The following is a 23,517-nucleotide window of genomic DNA, read 5'->3' on the forward strand; positions in this document are numbered from 1 at the left end:
GACTTGGTCATGTAAAATTTCAAACTCAGACAATTAACTAAAAATGTGAATATGGTTCTGAAAATAATCTCACTCTCCTTGGGAAGTTAGAGATTGTTTATTTCCCTACCAGTGTACTTTACAATTAAATTTTGACGCAAATATGTAACTCTCTTCTTTTTATCTCACTGTTCCTAAATCTTGGAATCCTTTTTATTTAATAAGCAGAATCTGGTAAATTGCATATCTGCCTCCCTGTGACTGGCCTCAAACTTGACAATCTATTTATCAAAACAAGGACATTCAGGTTGTCAGATTATAATATTGTGATATGATAAGAAATATGTATATATTTTGGTTTTCATCCCTGGCTCCTTGCCAGAGCTCCTAAAACCTTTACAATCTCCACAATGATAAGAGTAATGGAAGTATTTATTGGTTATAATATTTGGATTTTATCCTCAGTTCTTGCATTTTTAGTTCTGGTGACAAAGATGAAAGGAAAGTCTTTTGTTATTTAGTTTTCCTTTATAGAGTGACCCTTTTAAACATGTAAATAAAATTACTTCATTTACTTGTTAAAAATCTTTCAATAGATTTCCATTTCACTTAGAATAAAAACTGTCTTATTATAGTCTATTGGACTACACAGGATCAACTCCTTTAATGTCATCTCTGAGGACTCTAATCATCACTCATTGTATTTCAGCCACAGTGGGGTTATGTTCTTCTGGGCCCTTGTACTTGCTCCTCTACCTACAATGTGCTGCCACGGTATCTTAGGTCTTATCATTCAAGCTACACCCAAATGTTACATCCTCAGGAAAGAGGTGTGTATCTCCACCACTTCACTTACTAACATATTGGCACTTCACCCCTTATCACTCTTAGAAATTACTTATATAATGACTGTTTATTGTTTATCTGACCATCACGAATAGTGCAAACTCCACAAAAAAGAATAGGCCTGGTCTGTCTTTTTCACATAGAATTATATCTAAGACAAAGTAAACACTCCAAAATTATTTTCTGAAGAAATGAATGAGATAGATGGTGACTGTCAATTTCTTTCATCCCCATACATGTATACCACATCTTCCATCAAGAAGAAGAGTTGTCCTGGTTGGCATGGCTCAGTGGTTGAGTGATGACCTATGAACCAGGAGGTCATGGTTTAATTCCTGGTCAGGGCACATGCCCAGGTTGCAGCCTCCATCCCTAGTGGGGGTGTGTAAGAGGCAGCGATCAATAATTCTCTCTCATCATTGATATTTCTACCTCTCTCTCCCTCTCCCTTCCTCTCTGAAACCAATAAAAATATATTTTTTTTTAAAAAAGGGCTTTCAATACCTTTAAATCTGAGCTGGTCTTATGCTTTACTTTTGACCAATAGTATTCAGTGAACCTAACATTGTGCCAGTTCTGAGCCTACCCACTCTTGTCTTGAGTCCTGAGATACCCCTTAAAGAGCTCCAACAATCGGCTAAAGAGAGAAGCCCTGAAGGATCCAAGAGTGTGCAGAGGAAGAGTGAAGCTCAACCAGCCATCAGCCCTGCTTAGATATCAGACTTTGAATGACGTCTCTTAACTACTTCATTCAGCTTGCAGCTACACAAGATTGAGGCAATAAGCACCATGGGGAACGGAGGCAAGGGGTCTCTGCCCAGCAATGCCCAAATGCAGAATCTGAAAAGGTTGCTGTTGTTTTTAAACAAAAGAATTTGGCGTGGTTTGCAATGCAGCAATAGATGCCTGAAATAGTCATTGGTACCAGAAATTGGGTGCTGCTACAGCAAAAATTGAAAATATATCTCTCGGCCTTGGAACAGAGTCTGGGCAGGCAATAAGGAGCCTATTAGTAAGAGCTGGAAGCAAAATGAGAAAACTGCTATTAGAGGCTACAAAAAGTAAATGCTTATTAAGCAGTGGTAGAAAAATTAGCAAGACTATCGTCTGCATAATTCAGAACATAATAAATGTTCCTGATGAGGCTAAAGAAGGAACTGTTCACCTTTGAAGAAAAATTTAGAGAAACTATAGTGACCCCAAGTATCTCTAGCTGATAAAAGATTCTCAAAGTAAGAAATGGGCATAGAGCAAAGATCCAGTAGTACAGAACTGAAGGTAAAGATTTCTATTTACCTTTATGATGGGTGTGGCTGCAAAACCCCTTGTTAAAACTCTAGAAGAACTAAAGCAGCACCTCACAGATTCTCTCAGCAACATGAAAGTATTTAGAAGAATCCTAAGATTATTCTATAGCAGCCTGACTCACAGACGGAATATGGAAAGGCCTACAAAGAGATGCATGGGTGTGACTTTGTCTCAACAAGTGAATTATCATACAGATGATAAAAACCAAGTTTTTAAAAGAAATTGTGGTAACTTGGGGGAAAAAAACCCAGATAGTATCAGTTCAAAATGAAAGGAAACTTTGGATCCTTTCATGGGCAGGAAGTAGGCTAAGAAATAACTCCACTAGAAATAGGAGCCATTTCTTGCAGAAAAGGAAGGGAGTCTCAGAGAGCAGTACTAGAGGGCACACCAAGTCCTAAGTAGGAACATGTCCCAGCCCCAGGAGAGGGGCCCTGACAACTTGTCCAGCAGGATTTCAGGACTGCTGAGGAAAGAATCTGCTCACAGCCTTCACAGAATAACAGTTAACAGTTTTTCTACTAAAAAATGAGAAAGCTAGTCTAACTATATAAAATAAGATATTGAACAACAAACAGTGCAAACATGTGACCTTGGAGAGTATGGAATTAAAGGAGATAAGTCTCATGATGACTTCAGGCTTGCACACAGAGGCATCTTTCAGACCCTGGGACTGGATGAGGACTTTAAAATAACAATAGTTTTGCTGAGCTAAGGAAACAGAAGTTGTAGTTTGGGGAGGTAGAAGCGGCTGGAGGGCATTTTGCCAAAAAAAAAAAAAAAATCTTGAATTCTACATTGAGGTCTTCTTGAATCTTTGTCTAAATACCAAGTCTTTGGTCTAAATACTAAATAAACACACAAAGGGTAGAACTCCACAGGGTTAAACAAAGAACAATCACCAGGGGAAGAACAATCACCAAGGATAATAGAACAGAATAGAGGACAGAAAAAGAGAGAAAATCAGTGACACTAAAAATGGTTCTTTTAAAAGTTTAATCTGTATATATATATATATATATATATATATATATATATATATATATATATGCCTAAGCAGCCTTTACGACTGAACAACCGGTCGACCAGTCGCTATGACATGCACTGACCACCAGGGGGCAGATGCTCAATGCAGGAACTGCCCCCTGGTGGTCAGTGCACTCCCACAGCCAACCTCATGCACCCAGCCTGGCCACCATTGCCTCCTCTCCCAACCCTACTGGGGCCTTTGGGCCCTGGGCTGGGACAGGGAACAGGGAGTGGGTGGCAGCAGACACAACCCCTTTCCCAGAGGGGCCAAGGGCCAGCTCCCTCCTTGGGGCTGGCAGCCAACCTCCCGTGCCCCACCCCTCTCCCCTGCTGGCAGGCCCCAAGTGGCCCACCCGCAGCGGTGGCGGCACAATGGTGAGAGAAGGAGGAGGGGGAGAGGCGGGGAACCACGCAGTGGCAGGGTGCCAATGGCAGTGTACAGCTTCCGTTCCTTCCGCACCTGGTCCAGTGACTGTCCCTCCTCTCCCGACCCCGCCGAGGCCTTTGGGCCCCAGGCTGGGATGGGGAAATGGGGGTGGATGGTGGCAGACGCAGCCCCTTTCCCAGAGGTGCCGAGGGCTGGCTCCCTTCTCAGGGCCAGTGGCCAACTTCCCATGCACTATCCCTCCTCCCGGCTGCAGGCCTCAATTGGCCCAGCTCTGATTGGCCCTGATCTCTGGCCAGGCCTAAGGACCCCACTTGTGCATGAATTTGTGCACCGGGCCTCTAGTATATTAATAACATACTAGGGAGACTGATTAAGAAAAAAGGATGTCACAGATTGCTAACATCAGAAGTAAAACAGGGAACAATCTACAGACATTACACAAAAAGTAAGATGACAATGAATTTGAAAAGTTATATGGAATGGACAAGTTTCATGACAGATATAAATGAAATGGTACAAGAAAAAGTTAGAAGAGCCACATCTAAAAACTTTCCCACAAAAATAACATCAGACTAGATAATGTCACTAATAAATTGGATCAAAGTTTTATGGGACAAATGATACAAACTCATACACTTTTCAGAAAACAGAGGGAGAGGGGACACTTTCCAACCAATTTTGAAGCCAGAATTCCTCTGATAACAAAACCAGTCAAAAACATTACAGAATATGTTTGGTCAATATAGGTTCAAAAATCCTTAACATATTATTTGCAAGTCAGATATAGTAATATATAACAAGGATAATACATAACAACCAAATAAAGTTTATCATAGGAATATAAAGTCGTTTTCACACTTGCAAATCAAAGAATGTAACTCATGACATTAACATAATAAATGGAAAATATATTGATAAAATACATTGAAATAAAATACTAAGGTAAAATATATTGAAATATATTGAAGTAACCCCATTTTTCAATTCTTAATATGGAAAAATCTTTGCTACACAGTGTTAAATTAATAATATTAAGATAAAAATTATTTCTTTTTTCTACTAAATTAGAGAAAGGAGGTAATTCACAAAATAGTAACAATGTTTAACTCTTAACTGGCTGTATACTTTCTCCTCTGGAACTTCCATTATTTCCTAACTTTCACCATGCCATACTTCTTGTTTCTTTGTAAATTTATTTTGGGTTAAGATGGAGGTATCTATTTAAAATCTAATGCTTCTTAGTGTCATCATAACAAATAGTTATTTTTAAATACATTGCCAATATCCTAATCTTATCAATATTTTTAATATCCCTTAGCTTAAACTTAAAAATCAAACAAGAGAAGACTTGTACTTTGAAAGTTCACTCTTCCACCTTAGCTGATTTGGCTCAATGGATAGAGTGTCAGCCTGCAGACTGAAGGGTCCCGAGTTCGATTCCAGTCAAGGGCACATGCCCAAGTTGCGGGCTTGTTCCCCAGTAGCGGGTGTGCAAGAGACAGCCAATCAATGATTCTCTCTCATCATTGATGTTTCTATCTCTCTCTCTCCCTCTCCATCCTCTCTAAAATCAATAAAAATATTTTTTAAAAAGGTTCACTTTTCCGATGTTAAATACGGTTTTAACTTAGAACCAAAGAAAAATAATCAATAAAAATGTTTTTAAGGGGGCCCCTGACCAGTGTGGCTTAGTTGGTTGGGCATCATCCCATGCCCTAAGCAGCGGTTCTCAACCTGTGGGTTGCGAACAATGAAAATACATCCTGCATATCAGATATTTACATTACGATTCATAACAGTAGCAAAATTACAGTTATGAAGTAGCAATGAAAATAATTTTATGGTTGGGGGTCACCACAACATGGGGAACTATATTAAAGGGTCCCGGCATAAGGAAGGTTGAGAACCACTGCACGGTGCTGCTTCAGTTCCCAGTCAGGGCACATTCCCAGGTTGTGGATTTAGTCTCAGGTCTAGGGTGCTTACTGGAGACAACCAATTGATGTTTCTCTCACAGTGATGTTACTCTGTCTATCTCTCCCTCTCTCCCACCCCCTCTAAAATCAATAAAAACATATTAAAAAACAAACAACTGTTTTAAGGGGGTAAAAAAGCACAGAAGAGAAAAGAAATCTGAAGCATCAAATCTTTGACTCTGCAACTTAATAAAAACAATCCATAATTGTGTGACCACATAATTAACATAATCTATACTATTACAACATCAATGACAATGTCTCAGCTCACTGCATCCTTTCAGTTCAGATTGAATTTCCCAGTAAAGGATGGTTGGTAAAATCTTAAAATCTACCTGTCAAATGATGGCTTCTCTCCACAGTCAAAGGCATCCTGGAGCTCCTTGACAAGGTTAGCCTGGCCTGGCAGCCGGAAGAGCCCCTCTTCCTTCAGCCCCCTCTGTCGGATGAAGTCCACGCACTGCTCCACCAACATGGGAGCCAGGCGGTTCCCATATCTCTTCTCATAACGGACAGTCTCCTCCAGTTTCTGCCCAAAGATGCCTGAAGAAATAAAAAAAATCACACTGAATATAAGAAATGTATCTCTTCCCACTCTGATGCTTTCTTTTAAAACTCAATGTAAAGGGAAAAGAAAGATTGGAATGCTAGCAAGCATTTCACATTTGGAACCTCACATTATTACAGAATCAAATTCAAGAAAAATACCTGTTGCATGTTCAAACTATGTAATACCCCAGCGATGGGTGGGGAATTATTTTAAATTGCAAAAGGGAGTAAAATAGCATATCTTTTTTGTGCTCCAACGCGGTAATGACTAAACTGTCCCTGTGTATGCCATGCAGCGTATCAGCATTTCTCTCATTTAACACTCACAGGACTCGGTGAGGGAGGCACCACCAATATACCCTCAATTTTATTGAGGAGGAGGCTAAAGCATAGAAAGACTGAATAATTTGCTGAATGTCACACAGCTAGTAAATGGTGGAGCCAGGTTTGTTCGAGGCTGTCAGATCCAGAGTCATTCTGTTTGTATAACACAGCAGCTATAACACAGTGCTGCGTAGTGTGCAGAATGTCTAAAAACTGAGCCATGGAGGAAGTAACCTGCCAGCTTGCTAGCTTGCCTACCTCAGTTCTTGTTGTCATACTAGGATGGGTGATTTCTGCTGAGAAAATGTAAATTTATGAGAAGGTCAGAAAAATAAAGAATGAAGCAAAAAACTCTGAATATTTATGAGTATGCTACCCAAGGAAACTCTTTTTTATGTAAAGAGCTATGCCTATTTAGCATATCATATGTGAGAGTTACAGTATGTAGACAGTAGTAACATATATTTAGAAATTCCTGTGGGAAATCATAGTTTCTCCTCTAGATCTAGCCTTGATATGAATGATAATAGATGTACACTTCCCATTATGTAGCACGCAAATAGGATGTCCCAAATGTCTCTGGCTTGCATGGTTGGCGTGAGTTAACCTCCTGTATAATAATTTTTATGAGGAAAGTGAGGGGGAGAAATTATTTTTTTAATATGTTTTATTTACAATTTTCTTTGAGGGAAAAGTGAAACTTTAAATTTTAAAATTAACAAAAAAGAACAAAGGTTATGAGCTATTCCCAACTAGCAGCATAGGAAAAAGATATATTGATTAGATTATTAAAGGAATATTCTCTGTTACGTGAGTCTGCAAACAGTTCCCACTATGCCCATGTAAATTCCCAGTGAGGTTTCATACTCCCTGATAAAATCCTGCCAGAATTTCTGGGGTGATGACAGTACATCATGCATACCTCCCCTAAAAGAACATTGTGGGTGCCATAAGGCATTACCAAGGACATGAGTTTTCATTGGACTGAGAAAGAAAATCACACAGGTGAACTTATTATATCTGTGTGAGGCTGTTTAAACTGGAGGGAGAAGGAGAGGGGGAGGGGAGGGAGGAGGGGAGGGGAAGGGGGAGGGAGAGGGAGAGGGAAAGGGAGAGAAGAGAAATCTAAGCAACCTTCAGGGTTTGTGAGATTCCTCCTTTACTGTGATTTATAAACCAAATAGCTAGAGGCAGCCAGTGAAGTTAGTGAATGTGATCAGATAGATATATTCAAATTCCATTAATCCTAAAAACAAATACAAGGCAAATCTTGGACTCTCTGCATCCTGTAATTTTTCTCTTTGCTCCTAGTATCCCAGGTATTACTCTGGCTTCAGTCCATCCCTTTCTAGCTTCTTGCTTACCTACTGCACTTTGGCCTATGATACCACCATGCCACTAAAATAGCTTTTTTAGCCCTGATAGGTTTGGCTCAGTGGATAGAGTGTCGGCCTGCGGACTGACTGAAGGGTCCCAGGTTCGATTCCGGTCAATGGCATGTACCTTGGTTGCGGGCCCATCCCTAGTTGGGGGTGTGCAGGAGGCAGCTGATCCATGTTTCTCTCTCATAGATGTTTCTAACTCTCTATCCCTCTCCCTTCCTCTTTGTAAATAATCAATAAAATATATTTAAAAAATAGCTTTTTTAGCCCTAGCTGGTTTGGCTCAGTGGATAGAGCGTCAGCTTTCGGACTGAAGGGTCTCGGGTTAGATTCCAGTCAAGCCGGGGTTGCAGGCTTGATCCCCACTAGGGAGTGTGCAGGAGGCAGCTGATCAATGATTCTCATTGATGTTTCTATCTCTTCTCTCCCTCTCCCTTCCTCTCTGAAATCAATAAAAATACATTTAAAAATAAATAAATAAAAGAGCTTTTTAAGCAACTTCCTAGTTGCCAAATCATTGACAGCTTAATTTATTTTTGTAATACTTTATGCCCCACTCCCCTTAAAATTATCAATCTCACTCTTCTTCCTGATACTGTTCACATGTCACATAATTCTTGCCTTCCAGAATACTCTTCCCAGTCTCCTTTTTGATATGCTACCTACTCCCCCTTCTCATAGGTTTGCTGGTTCTCTGGGTTCTGTCCTCAGCCCTGTTTACACCTTACTTGTCACAATTCCTTTGCTGGACTCCACTTAATTTCACTGCATATCAATTATTCCCAGATCTGTGTCTCAATTTGGGCCACTCTGTGGTCTCTAGCATTACATTTCTAAGTGCCCATTAGAACCCTCAACATGGATATCTCAAGTTCAAAATGTCTAAAACTGGCTAACTAACCTTTTCTTCAAAACCTGTTCCACTTCCTATAGTTCTGATTTTAGTTATCAGTTCCAGCGATACCGCCCCCCCCCCCCCCCCAAATCATGGAAGTGCCATCTAAGAGCCAAGCTAGAGTCCTCCCTCCTTCACTACCCTCATTCACTCACCAGGTTGGTCCTTTCCAGGGTCATTACTACTACAATAGGCTAGATTCTCAATATTTCCTAAATGACTTTTTGTAAAGTCCCAAATCCTAGTAAGTGCTGCCACAGCGACCTTCATAGCATTTAAATCGGATCGTGCCATTCTTTTGCTGCATTTCTTCCAATGGTGTCTGCCACTGGCCAACCAAACTCCTTTGCATGAAATACAAAGTCTCCACAATGTGACCTCCGTCTTTTTCCACTGTCTTTTTCCATCAACAATGTTTAGGTGACATCCATTGTGTTCCAGGCACTGTGCCATATCCACCCTCATTTCCGCGGCTTCTTCACAAACAACATGCTAACTATACTGAACAATTTGTTGCTTTCTTCTAGAAGGTAAGACCTGCAATCACCAGTTAGCCTAGAAAAATTTACCCTGCAAGATGCAACTTATATCATCTCCTGTGTTAATTAAGACTTTATTACCATTCTCTCACCCCCATCCTAGAAACAAAGCTCGATAAATTTCTTCTTTGATGTCTTAACACATTGCTATGTAAGAATTTCCTTAGATGACTCTCTGTACTGAACTAGTCCCTCAGTAGTCAAAAGAGGAATGGGTTTTCATTATTATTATAGTAAGAGAATTAGTTTTCATTTATTATTATTATACAATAGAGGCCCAGTGCACAAAATTTGTGCACTGGGGGTGGGAGGTGTGTCCCTCAGCCCAGCCTGCACCCTCTCCAATCTGGGACCCCACCAATATGACATCCCTCTCACAATCTGGGACTGCTGGCTCCCAACTACTTGCCTGCCTGCCAGCCTGATCACCCCCTAACCATTCCCCTGCCAGCCTGATGGATGCCTAACTGCTCCCCTGCTGGCCCGATCGCCCCTAATTGCCCTCCCCTGCCAGCCTGGTTGCCCCCATCTGCCCTTCCCTGCAGGCCTGGTCACCCCCAACTGCCCTCCCCTGCCAGCCATCTTGTGGCTGTGGGCACTACCATCTTTGAGGGTGTGGCAGTCAATTAGCATATTCCCTCTTTATTGGCTGTGGGCACTGCTATCTTTGAGGGTGTGGCAGTCAATTAGCATATTCCCTCTTTATTGGCTGTGGGCGCTGCCATCTTTGAGGATGGGGCAGTCAATTAGCATATTCTCTCCTTATTGGCTGTGGGTGCTGCCATCTTTGAGGGCAGGGCAGTCAATTAGCATATTCCCTCCTTGTTGGCTGTGGGTGCCACCATCTTTGCAATGGTGTGAGGGTCAATTAGCATATTCCCTCTTTATTAGATAGATTGAAAAACAGTTGTATACTATATATCTTATGAACTTCAGAGAGGCTTTGGTAATCTTTATGATGCCACATACACAAGGAATAAAATGGGGTGGCATCAGATCTGAAGGACTCCAAGATTCGCATTCCATTCTGCCATGCTGCTCTGATCTGAATGTGTCTGTTAACAATTCCTGTGTTGAAAACCCAAGGCCTGAGATGATGGTAGTAGGAGGCCAGGGCGTTTGGGGACTGATCAGGTCAAGAGGGCAGAGCTCTCATGAATGGGATTAGTGCCTTTATAAAAGGGATCCCAAAGAGCTCTTTCATTCCTTCCCTTTCTGTCAGGTGAGAATGCAGCAGGAGGCTGAAAGTTGGCCACCTGGAGGAGGGCTCTCACCAGAATGCAGCCATCCTGGCCTGGTGTCAGAGTTCCAGCCTCCAGAACTGTGAGAAATAGATATCTGAGGTTTACAAGCTACCCAATCTCTGTCATTTTGTTATAGAGACCTGAACTGGCTAAGACACAGGTAAACTCTCTTGCTTCTATCCCTGGGACTTAATACTGCAGTGAGTAAGGATTGACTATTCCGTAAATATCTGTAGAATTAATGAGTTCATTGAAGCAAAGTATTTTACCTCCTCAACTATAGGAACTATATGAATAACTTCAAAGTAAAAGGGAACTCAATAGTTCTCAGGTTGTGGCATTGATTTCTATAAAAACTTGAAAATAAAAAAATCCTTAGTTTGCTGACAAGAAACCAGAAGTTTAAAAGCATTTTGGTTATTGCTCCAATTCTTTGTTATCAGTTATTTTTCAGAGTTCACTATTCCTCCCTTCCTATAGATCACGTGCTGAGCCATAGAGAGAATTTGCTTTTACTTATTCTTCTGCTACTGTAAGCCTGGTAACAGAATAAGTCTTGGTACCAGGACTATAATATTTTTCTATTGAAAGTGAACATTCACCCATGGTAAATGGACAAGTCAAAATAAAAGACATCCAAACTAGTATAGAAGCAAAACCAGCTAAGGCTTACTTCAGGCTCATCAGCACTTTCTAAGTAGCCAACAAATCTTATATGATAGAAAATGTAAACACAGGAGCTCAGAGTCTGTAATAACCAATAAATTCTTGGCAGAATCTTGACTCTTTTTATAGTCAGAGTGGGAAAGGAAGGAGAAAAATTAAGGCCTGGAAAAGTTAGATGTAATAATGTGAACATAGTGACGCAGTGGCCTAGGTGTTAGACCAGCAGAGTAATTATAGACACCGTTTACATCTAGGTACAAGCCATGCAATTTACATGCATTTTTTCATGACACTCACAGACATTCTACAAGGAGGTTGCTCTTCTACAAACAGATTCAGAGATGTTTGGTGACCTAAAGTCACACATTTGGAAAGTGGCAGATCTGGGGTACAAATGCAGGTCCGTATACTTCCTCTTCCCACTTGTTCTGTTAATTTAGTTCTGACAAACTTTTGCATAGTGATGACCAGTCTTTTAGGGTCATATAGGAGAAAGTGTCTTTTTGTAACTTCCAAAGACTAAATCTGGTTTCATGTAGTTCAGGGAAATCACTGCCTTTGCAAATGAGCCCATAGTCAAGTTTTTGTTCATGGGCTCCTCAGACATTGCCCATAATTCAACGTATTGCTTATTATAATTACTTATTTCTGTTTTTTTTTTTAAATCCCCAAGGAGTCTGTGAACACATCCCCAGCATCACTTGGTAGATGCTCCATAAAACTTTGATATATGAATTAATGAGCTCTTCATTTATAGCACCATATAAAATTATATGGATTTGGATATTAGCAATCTGTTGGACAAGTCAATTTCCACAAGTGTAATTACAACATGAGCAACATACAATAATCTTTAAAAAACATGTTGATTTTATCCACCAACATTATAAAGACATTTTTCTTTAATTCCTTATAGCCTATAGAGACTAGCAGGAAAATTTAGATAAGATTATTACTGTTTGCCATAAATCTTGAATCCCTAATTGAGCAGACCTATTACCATTCTTCACTTTGGGAATAAGTAAATGCCTCTCTTTTTCTACTACAAAAGTGCATACAGCACTTTAAGATGGCTATGAAGATAAGGTGGCAAAGTGTAGCATATATGAAATATAAGGGCTGCAGGGTAAAGAGTATGATGCATGTTCATTAGATCCCAAAATAGAACCAGAGGCGTGGATACATGGAACAGACTGACAGAGGTCAGAGGAGCGGGGGATGGGGAAGACTGGATGAGAGAAGGTGAAGGGATTAGCCAAAGAACATGTATGCTTAGCCCATGGACACAGACAACAGTGTGGTGATGGCCAGAGGGGGGTGGGGGTGGGGGATGGGTAGAGGTGGGCAAAAGTGAGGGGGTAATGGGGACATCTGTAATAGTGTCAACAATAAAGAAAAATATCATTATAACACAATGCAAAAAAGATAATATAATGGATGATGAAACAACAGCCAGCAATATCTTGAAAAGTTTGGATAGGCAACAAAGTAGAGAGAGCATCATAGCAGAGAGGACACAGTGAACAAAAGCAGAGAGGTGATGTAGAAGATGTGTTTAGGGAGAAGGAGTGGGGCAGTCTGAGGAATAGGGGTTTATTCTCTAAAGAATAGTTGGAATTGGCTAGAAGGTTTGATAATTATATGAAACAGGTAGGACTTCCTTGGAGTCAAGAAAATGTTCAGCTGTGGAATGCCGCTGACAATACTGCTTAGGAATACCTATTAGGTGATGCTTTACAAATGGACTGCATGGCCCTGGCCTGTTTTTCTGTGTTTGGAGGATTGGTCTGTGGACCAAAGGGTTGCAGTTTGATTCCCAGTCAAGGGCACATACTTTGGTTGCAGGTTCCTCGGCTCAGGTAGGGAGGCAACCAATCAATGTATCTCTCTCAATGTTAAAACATAAACAAAAACAAAACAAAAACCCCACACAAATGGACTGTATGTTGTAGGAATTTGTGAAGAATGTTGGGGATGGAAAGAGGTAAGGATGGGTGCTGTCTTGAAGAGCCACTTTTTAGGTTAAAGTAAGTTGTGTGCATGAAGCAATAGAGACACAGGGGACTAAGATGATGAGAACAGAAATGGAGCTGAAAGCATACAAAGAAGGAAGACACTAAGTGGTTATGTATAAGCGGGGGTGGGGGGGAGGGGGAAAGCACCGGAAAATGAATGATGACTTATCTGCAAGAACAGGGCAACTCATGACAAAAACAAAACAAAACAAACAACAAGCTAAAGTTAGGGTTAAAAATTTACTTTAGTCTTTCCCATGATCACAATAACTTTAAACCAACCAGCCTATTACAACTAGAAATTAACACTAATATTCATGATCCCAAGTGTTACCCACCCCCAGGGAATCAAAAGACTGGTTCTGCTTCGCATATTAGATATTAGTCTTAAGGAGGTAAAAAAAAAAATAAAATAAAATCAAGAGAATAAAAACACATTGTAATCTTTATCTCACCGGAACATAAACACTGAGCACCCCTATCCCCAGCTTCCTGCCTATTAGGTGTTTGTTTTTCCTAGATTTTTAAAACCACTGGGAAACCTTTTCAGTGACCTGAATTACTACCTAAACAAAGACAGAGAAAGATGACAAGGACAGAAGAGCCTGAAGAAAAAGGAACCCTGAGAAGGTAGTTACGGCTCACATAGCATGCAAGCTCCAATACCACCAGGGCGATGGACACGTGGACTCAACGCCACACTTCATCATGAGGGTGTTTCTTCTGTCCGCCTGCCCTTGACAACAGTCAAGAATATGCCCTAAATGTGGACCAGGAAAAGCAGACACGTCACCATTCTTACTTCTGGGCTCTCGGCCATGATTCCTGCCCTCTCCCTTTGGCTTTCACTGAAATGGCTTAAGCTGATGCTCTCCAACCGGCTTGGGAGAGGAACTCAGAAACTAGGTCCACTTCTTGAACTACTTGAGTGCCCAGGAGATTAAACAAAGCACAAAGGAACCCTCTCTTCTTAAGGTGGCATGGCTTGGGAATCCAGGACTGAAAGAAAAGTTCGTTCTTTTCAGTGCCAGACCTTAAACAGCCCGTGCTGCTGGCTGCTGCTGACCTGAGTGACTAGGGCAGCAGGAGACAGCAGGACAGCAGCCTGCACCCCTGCCCTCCAGGAACCCCACTGGGTCCCCGCTCCCTGTGCTCCTGGCAGCCAGTGAGCTGAGGGAGGCCCATGTGCACTGACTGGCTCTGGAGAAAAGGAAAGAAAACTTCCAGCAGCTGAATGCTTCCCGCACCTCCTCTCCTTTATGCTCTGACAGAAACCAGAATGCAGCTTCGTAAATTAAAAATCTGTTAATCCTTGACTCAGATGCTGAGCATTCCTCAGATGACTGCGACTTTGCGGAGGGAAGGACAATGCTTTAAAAATAGCCCACAGGAGACGAGAGACAGAAGCTGCTCCCACTCCTGTGACTGCCTTTGCCAGCCCAGGGGAACTCCTTTGCAGGCTCTGCCTCCCCTCGCTGGTGTTTAAGGAGAAAGGGAAGAAGGCGGAAGGGGCAGCTCTGTTAGCCAGGATGCTATTAAAGGAGAAAAGGTGATACAGATAATAAAGACTTTGCTCTAGGCTTCAAAAATACATTAATTGTCCCCAGAACGCCTCATATTACAGACGAAGAGCAATAACCCGGAAACATAGATTGTCTCTGGTATTTGGATCAACCCGGTTTAGTGTCTGAGGTGAGGGAATTAGAAGAGCAAATGTCTTGCAAGCAACTAGTTTCTAGTCTTCACTTTCTATCATTGTCTGTTTCTCTCTCGGGGCTACAGTCTCACAGTAACCCTAATCTGTGCTCTATCACCCTGTTCTGAAATCTCTATAATTCTCTAAAATGTGAGACATGTACATTTAATTATCTTTATGGATGAGAGAGGAATAAAAATTAACACCTGAATTCCTTGCTGATAATATATTGCTAATGATCCTAGCCAGACCTTAGCTGCTCAAAGGGACAGACTCAGAAGGAACAAGGTTTAGTTTTAAAAAATTCCCACTATATTTTTCTTTATATAAGTGGTTTTTCTTAATTCTCTTTGTTGTTGTTGTTGGTGACTAAGTAGAGGGGGTTAATAGGTGGCAGATCAAAGAAAAAAGGGAGAAAGAACGACCTTGGATGTTACTCAGATCAGCTCCTGATTAAATTAGCTCTCTGTACAGGACATTAAAGTGATAATTACCTAGTTCCAATTTAGATAATCATTCCATTTATTATTCCCATTTTGAAGCAAAATAAAATGATAAAATCTTTTGATACATCATCATTTTCTAAACACATTCATTTTACCTATGCTGTGCTCTTTAACTCTCCCTTCATTCATTGCTTCAGAAATGCCTTAGTTTCTTTTACGGATCATCAATTGTTGTGTTTCCCCACGCCTTATTTCTGATAGTTCCTAGCTTTGGCCCCTTCCAATGCCACCTCTTTGGGAAGTCAAGGTGACTTCTACTTCTAATCAGTGTTATTCAGTGTGGCTGAGAGCCTCTGGCAAAGGTCACAACAAGTAACCTGATTATTAACATTTTCTCAGCAGGGGAGGTGAGGCAAGCACAGGCGGTCAGAGCCAAACCAATATGATGGGAGAACAGACGGGATTTGAGAGGGACCCATTTCAATGGGTAGCAACATGGCTGCTTGATTTGGGTCTGGGAACAGCCCAAGGTGGTCGTGGCCCCTCCCATCAGGATGGTCAGCTCAGCCTGTTTACTTCTCCATCCGTCAGTCAATCACTCTGGAGCCCCACCATTCTGTAAGCCCCACCTACCCAGACTATTTGCAGGCAGTAAGAAACAGATCAATCTGCACCTTGAAAAATCAGTCTAGACAAGCAAAGACGCACACAAATCACTTCTGCACAGTTCTAATCTCTTGGTTTCCAGGCTCCCATTTTATCTGAGCATAAACTGACCTTAAAGCATCAGAGAACATATGCATACTTTTAAAAAGGACATTAACATATCATCTACCTACCTTTCCGAAAACTAAAACATCTTTTGATTCTTCTGTATGTCGTTTTAGGAATGAAAGGAGTTGACGCTAAGGCACCTGAGGGGCGCCCCCCCGCATTTCGGTCTTCAGGCATCATACAGGCCCAAAGTTCTGACAGTTTCAGCTTCCTTTAAGACCTGCCTCGGTAGGATACCCCACAGCCACTCCTTCTCATGTTTGTTTATTTGTCAGGTCTTAAGTGCTGACTCCTACAACTCATAGGTTTTTATCCTCCAAGTCCTGAAACAGGGGTACGTTCCCACCTCTCATTTACTTCTTTTTGGCACAAGAAAACACACTTCCTTTTCTCTTGCCTAATCCAGAGAGTTTTTAAGGATTTTCTTTTTTTTTTTTAAATTTCTGCAGCCATTCCAAAATATCACAGCAAAAAGAACCGCAGCAAGCAAGCTGCGCCTCCCATTCAGACAGGAGGATTTTTGTTTTTTTTATTAAGAACTGTCTTCTCAGCTGGAACTGGGGGCACTGGGATTCTTCGGGAAAGGTCATCAAATAGCCATGTGCAAGGGGACAGAGCAACAGTGACAAAAAGGACCCTGAGGAATGCTTCAGGGCCGTCCTTGCTGGCTCCTTTCCTCTGAGCAATAGGGGAGGCAAATAATGGCACCTTCTCCAGAACGCACTTCAGTGCGTGACGGATTCTTTCCAAAGGGCCCCCCCTGTCCCTTTTAGAGCACCCCTCATCCTCGGACGCTCTCCGCAGGCTTCTCCTCCCTTTTCCCTTCCGTCTTCAAACTCCGGGGGCTCCCGAGGGAATCACCACGTCAGAACAGTCAAGTGCCCGTTCCTGGAGACGCCTTGGGTCCTGGGAAGAGGCAGCGCTGCAGGGAGCCTCTCCCCTCCTCCGCTCCGCTCCCTTTTCTCAATGAGAGCTGGGCGGGAGCTGGCAGGGCTGCTGCTGCCTCGTCACCACTGCTGAGGCTGCTGCTGCCTTCAGTGCCCGCTGGTCACATGCAGCAGGTGCAGTCACAACAGTGTGCGGGGAGGAGGGGGAGGCCACCCCGCGGGGTGAACCCCTTTTTTCTTCCTTTGACTTTGAGTTGACTTCCTGGCGCTTGTCTGTGCTGCACCTTTCCAGTCGGCTGCATCATTCCCTCCAGAAATCCAACAGCACCAAGCCACCCCCAAGTGGGCAACACGTTTGCCCCCTCCTTCCTGTATCTATTCTCTTCCTGTACAAGGTTTTTACAAAGCATGCTTTGCAGTTCAATCTACTTGTGAGTGCTGATTTAAATGTTCCAGTCATTAAAACATGTGATGTGTATGTATTTGTCTGTGAAAGAGAAAATATTCTAAATCTAGTGACAAAAAACCTGCAGGTATAACCACAAAACAACTCCATTCATATGCATGCACATTTATGTATAAATATATTTCTCTGGTTGTGGTTTGAAAACCAATACTGTTTTCAACTTTCTCCCCTGCTCTTGTGGGCACCCTCTGCACCCAGCCGCCAGGTCTACCAGCACTCTCTGTCCCACTCACTGAGCAATTGACTCCTGGGTTAATCATTCATCCACCTGGCTGTTCCAGGTGCAGATTTGGAATGCCAGTGCTTTAACCCCAGCTGACCCCCCAGGCCTCTGTGTTCCTTCCTAGCCATTCAGGGGGAGCTTTCCAAAATTGTGAGGAGTCCTAATGAGACACTCCCTTCAGAAAAATCATTACTCATTCCCAGGTGGGAATAGTTTGTCACTGAAGGGATCATTTTCAGTTATTCATGCCCTATGGTTCAAATATTGTTCTCAGCTCTGTGTCGCAGCATGCGGCTAGGAAAATAGGAAGTCACAGAGTAAAGCTCAGTACTACCAAGACAGAGGCAGGGCTGGGCTGGGAGGCGCCCTGGGCCAGGGAACACTTCCCTGACCTCAGCACTGGCAGGAGAGAACATGTGGAATCACAGGGCTGGAGCTGGAGTGAATCCTAGTAAAAACAGTGTCATCCAATTTTCTTATTTCACAAATGAGGAAACTAAAGGTGAGGGGTCACTTATCCAAGACCATACAGCCGGTCTGTGTCAGAGGCCGGAACACAGTGGCTCTTAATTAACCCCTGCTTGCCCACACACCAATGATTCCTTATGAGGATTATTCACATTCAGCTGTTTTACTGACTTGATGGGTCTCTGACTCAACTCTTTTCATAAGATACAGACATATACAGGAAGCGGCTGGATTCATTAGTAAAGTTAGGCTAATCATGCAGATCTCACTCCGCAGACCCTGGGTAAGGCATTTCCATATACCCTGCTTCCAAAACAATTGAAAAGAAACCCAGTGTAAAACAAAAATAAACAAACAAACCCCCTAAACTTTTCCATAGCTAAATCAGTGTTTTGACATTCCAACGTTGGGATTTGATTGTCAGGCAGAAATGATGTGCCTGCCAGTTAGCATTGCTAACAGGCCATCTCAGTTTCTGGGAGATTGCTAGCAGATCTCACAAAGTTGAGGCATCTACACTCAATACCAAACTTGGTTATCAGGCTAGGTTGCTCAGAGAGGAGGTCTACTTCACCCATTCCCCTAGTTCTCTTTCCCCACCTGGTTAGTTGTTGTCTAAATTTTCCTTATTTAACAAAAAGGAAAGCTCTACATTTTATGATTTTCACTTCACAGTTTTTAATTTCTAGAGATTCAAAGCTAGGTAAGCTCCTCAGGTTTCTCTTCTATTTTAATCAAATGTCTGTTATTGGAGTGGTAAGGAAGGGAATATTTTACATGTATATGCAACCTGAACAAGGATAAGCTTAGGTGCCTCATGAAAAACATTAACTTTTAAAAATGCAGTTTGTGAAACTGCAATAGTCAATAAAATGCCCTCTCTGTAATAGACATTTAAAATATATCCAAAGGTAGTATACAAAAATCGATAAACCAGGGAGACCTGTCACCTTCCAAATGCCATTTAATCAATGACGACACCAATCTTTGAGTGGTGGGAAGGAGGTTGGAAGTCATAGAGGTCTTCATTTAGGATCAACAGGGCCATAGGTCCCATACAAAGACAGAAGGGGAAATGTATTCTCTTATGTAAGGGATTCATGGCAAAACCCTTTAAAAGAGCTTTATTGAATTATCATTCACATATCATAGATTTTCCCATTTAAGGTTCACAATTAGATGGCTCTTAGTATACTCTCAAAGATATATGAAACCATCATCACAGTTAATTTTAGAAAACGCCCTTACCTCCAGAAAAGATCTCATATCTTTGGCTATTTTCCCTCTACCACCCTCTGATCCTTCCATCCCAGGCCTAAGTAACCACTAATCTCTTTTCTATCTCTATACTTAGATTTCCCAGTTCTATACGTAACATGAATGAAATAATGTGATATGTGGTCTTTTGCACCTGGCTTCCTTCACTTAGCATCATAGTGTTTTCAAGGTTCCTTCATGTTGTAGCAAGTGTCAGTACCTCATTCTGGCTGAATGATAATCTATCCCGTGGATGCTAGTACATTTTGATTGTCTATTGTCCACTAATGAACATTTGAGTGTTTTCACTTTTTGGCTATTAGGAATAATGCTGCTCTAACTATTCATGTACAAGTTTCTGAAGGACATATGTTTTCATTTCTCCTGAGAGAAATAAAATGTTGGGTCCTATTGTAACTATGTTGAATCATTTGAGGAATTGATAGACTTTTTCAAAGCAGCTGCATGATTTTACAGGTCCATCAGCAATGTAGGAGGGCTTTGATTTCTACACATCCTTGCCAATACTTATTATCAGACTTTTGGATTCTAGCAATCATAGTGGGTGTGAAGTGGTATACCATGGTGGTTTAGACTTGCAGTTCCCTGATGATTAATAACTGCATACCACCTTTGGATTGAGCATCTTTTCATGTGCTTATTGATTATTCGTATATTTTTCTTGGAGAAATGTTTATTTAGATTCTTTGTCCATTTTTAATTGAGTCAAATTAGGTCCAAAACTTGATTTGTCTTTATTATTGAGTTATAAATGTTCATTCTATATTTTGGATACAATGTATAATTTGCAAATACTCCCATTCTATGGGTTCTTTTTCATTTTCTTTTTTAAAAATATATTTTTATTGATTTCAGAGAGGGAGGGAGAGAGAGAAATGATGAGAGAGAATCATTAATCTGCTGCCTCCTGCACACCGCCTACTGGGGATCGAGCCCACAACCTGGTCATGTGCCCTTGACTGGAATCAAACCTGGGACTCTTCAGTCTGCAGGTTGACACTCTACTGAGCCAAACCGGCTAGCGCTTTTTTCGTTTTCTTAATGGTGTCAATTCAGGTATTTTTGAAGGACTTGAAAAACTCTATTCATTCGAATCATCACACTTAAAAAAAAACTTTTGCTTTGAATATAATGAAGAATATACTATCAATGAGGCATGGACTTGTAATTGTGTTTTTGTTGTTGGGTTGTTTTTGTTTTTGTTTCTCCCACAGTAGAAGTAAGAGATAACACTATTGGGATTAAAAGCAGGAGGAAGCTCACAAGTCAGGAGACCTGGGTTTTCTTCCTGGTTCTGTTCCTCCCAGAATGCCACTTATCAAGTTAGTCCTCTACCCTAGGTCTTAATGACCTAAGCCATAAAATGTTGGGTTGAACTAAAACAGTGGTTCTAAAATATTCTTACTGAGTGGGAAACTTATTTTCAATTAAATGTTAAGTGAAGCCCTAATATGTAAAATAAGTGGATTTTCAGTTATATAAATTTATTATTTGAAACTCAAATTTATAATATTTCTGTATAATTCAGTCAATGAGCACAGGGGGATGATACTGATGCAAACATTTGAGACTCATGAATATGGGTGGCAGTTGGAATCTTCTATCACTGTCAATATTTAGTTCAGTTCTATACTCTGTCTTAACTTTAGAAAATTCCTATGTTTAGATAAATCACAAAGGATTTCTTGCAAATTGAATGAGTGCTTTAAAAGTTTGCTTTGCAATCTCATGATACTCTTCAATTAAACAAAGAGGGCAGAAAATTTATTTTTTTGGTGCATTGTTTCTGTGATAAGTACTCTATGCCAAAATATCTCTCTTGAAAAGTAAACTTTAATCAAGCATTCATAGGATAAATTATATAAGCCAATCATCTACTAGAATATACCTTCCAGGTTCATAAATTTGAAGATTCATTTATAGCTTTTTCCCAGTCCCATTGGGATCATTTCTGATACTCTTGGGCTGATAGGACCTCTTATGGTCACTGATTTGGCGAAGCTTGCTGAATCACATTCATTTTTCTTGAGAAAAGGACAGACAGAAGAAGAGGAAAGGGAGAAAACAGCACAATTGATGGAAATAATCCCTTGCCTCACCAAAAATACCTCCTTCAGCAGATATGAAGGATTCTCCTGAACTAAGACACAGAAATCTCATAACAGAGGGTCTCCTGTTTTGAAGGTAGACACATCCTCAGCCTCCCCACAAACCCATAGCCCTGGAGGTACCAGCAAACCGCCAGTAGTGAAGTATGGATTTCACATGGATAGTCATGTGAAGATTCCTCTGATAAGGCACTGGGGTAGGGATCTCAGCCCCATACTCCTTTTTGAATGTTTTTCATAGTGGCTTCGCTCACCAGACATTTTAGTATATGAATAGGGTGGCCATATAAGTTGTCACCCAAACTGAGACACTGTGAGAGTGAGAGGTAATACTATCAATCATTAGCCTGAGACAACAGTTGTAAACCAGGCTGTTGCCAGGCAAACTGAGGTGAAGGGTCATCCTGGTTAGGAACCAGGTTCTCCCCAACAGAAGATAGTGCTAAAGAACAAACAATTGGCAGACACGTATCACCAATCTGGCAAAATATCAATATGTCTTCAATGAATCTTTACTAGTTTAACCCGAACCTAACTTTTTAATTTTTAAATGAAGCTTTTGAAATTTTTCTAAAATGTAAAGTGGTTAGTCAGCCTAAGGAGCCTCTGATATGTTAAGGGGGAAAAAAATCACCTCTGAATGCAGGGTGCTGACAGTACGTAAGGGAATATAAAACAAATATGGAAACTGTAATGGTTTTACTTAATAGGAATTAATTAATACAATTTGTTTAAACTACAGCAATATAAAATAATTAGTCTGTACATTCTTGGAAACACATGTACATGTCGGTTATAGATGAATATTTTGGGGTTCTTATTAGTTTCATTTACTGAATTTTTAAATAATTTTTCTGTCCATATTATTCTATTTTATATTCCTTGACAGACGAAGATCATTTCTGTCACCCTTTCTTCATCCTTTTAGTTCTATTCATAGCACCATTTTATTTATTCTTCATATGGTAGACTCTCAACCCTGTATTAACTAAAAATTTTTTGCAAACTTACTGTCAAATCCACAAACACTTCCCTGATTACAAAGCATTTTTTTTTATCCCCATATTCATCAGATTTTCATTCAAAGCTTTGCCATTTCTTTGTTATGTTATTGAACATCTGGCAGTTTGGGATCTCTTCTAAAGCTACTAGTCATTTTTTTTTTTTGCCTCATATCTACATGTTCTTAACTAATCTACTTTGATGGTATCAGTCTCATAACTATTTATTGTTAGTGAATATAAAAATATAATCCCTCTTTATAATTCAAGATATTCATGGAAGGTTGGTTATTAATGATATTGCCTCAATGAAACTTCCAGTAGTTACTTAGATATGGGTTTAGCCATAACAGAATAGTTTACTATTTATTTTAACATTTAGCCTTTTGGAAATAGGAGATAATAGTCATATTAGCAGGAGGAAAGGATGCACAGGTTTGGTCTACTTCTCCGTTTTTCCATGACTTAAAAATACACTCACCTCCTCCAAAAGGGCCCCATATGACGCGGCGGATGGACTTCACCCAGTCTTCCATATCATGCTGGGTGCCCGCCATGAGGAGGTAGCTCTCATGATTTGCTGTCATCCGTTCTCGATCGCCCCCTGTAAGAAGACAGTCACACATGAGAGTGTGCTCAGCAGAAGATTCCCCATCAGGAGCCGCCTAGGGAGTTCCTGACACACAGACTGTGCCTAAGGCAGCCAGCACTACGTTCTACCCAATGAATTGGAAATATTTACCATTTCAACACGGGGAAAAAAAAAAGCCTGCTTAAAAAGGAAAGACTCTTATGTTTCCAGGGGAAAGCTGGAAAATAAATACCATTCTCCAAACAAAGCCTGCCTTTTTGTCCTAGCAACAACCCATAGGCCTGCCTTAACTCATCAGCCGGTCTATGCACACTGCACTGCTGAGCAGGGAGAAACAGCAAAAGCAAAATGAAAGATGGAAATGTGATCTGCAGAGCCTGGGATTTTGTCTGAAGAAAGTGCATGCACAGCGAGGCCACCAGCACCTCATGGGTGAGC

General features: G+C 41.1%; 1 protein-coding gene across 7 annotated transcripts in view; it reads right to left on the reverse strand.

Annotated features, from left to right (window-relative positions):
* Window positions 1-23,517, reverse strand: part of ARHGAP24 (Rho GTPase activating protein 24) — a 542,367-nt gene that overhangs the window by 38,471 nt on the left and 480,379 nt on the right. For 6 of the 7 annotated variants that reach the window (XM_059666147.1, XM_059666137.1, XM_059666157.1 and 3 more), the window contains 2 exons: window positions 22,969-23,091; window positions 5,862-6,069 (listed from right to left, as the gene is read on the reverse strand). In XM_059666147.1, the coding sequence (XP_059522130.1) occupies window positions 5,862-6,069; window positions 22,969-23,091 (331 nt within the window). Of the gene's footprint in view, window positions 1-5,861; window positions 6,070-16,121; window positions 17,194-22,968; window positions 23,092-23,517 lie in introns of those variants that run through there. The other variant, XM_059666161.1, reaches the window with a different exon arrangement.

This window comes from Myotis daubentonii, chromosome 1 (assembly GCF_963259705.1).
Source record: "Myotis daubentonii chromosome 1, mMyoDau2.1, whole genome shotgun sequence".
NCBI classification, from domain to species: domain Eukaryota; kingdom Metazoa; phylum Chordata; class Mammalia; order Chiroptera; family Vespertilionidae; genus Myotis; species Myotis daubentonii.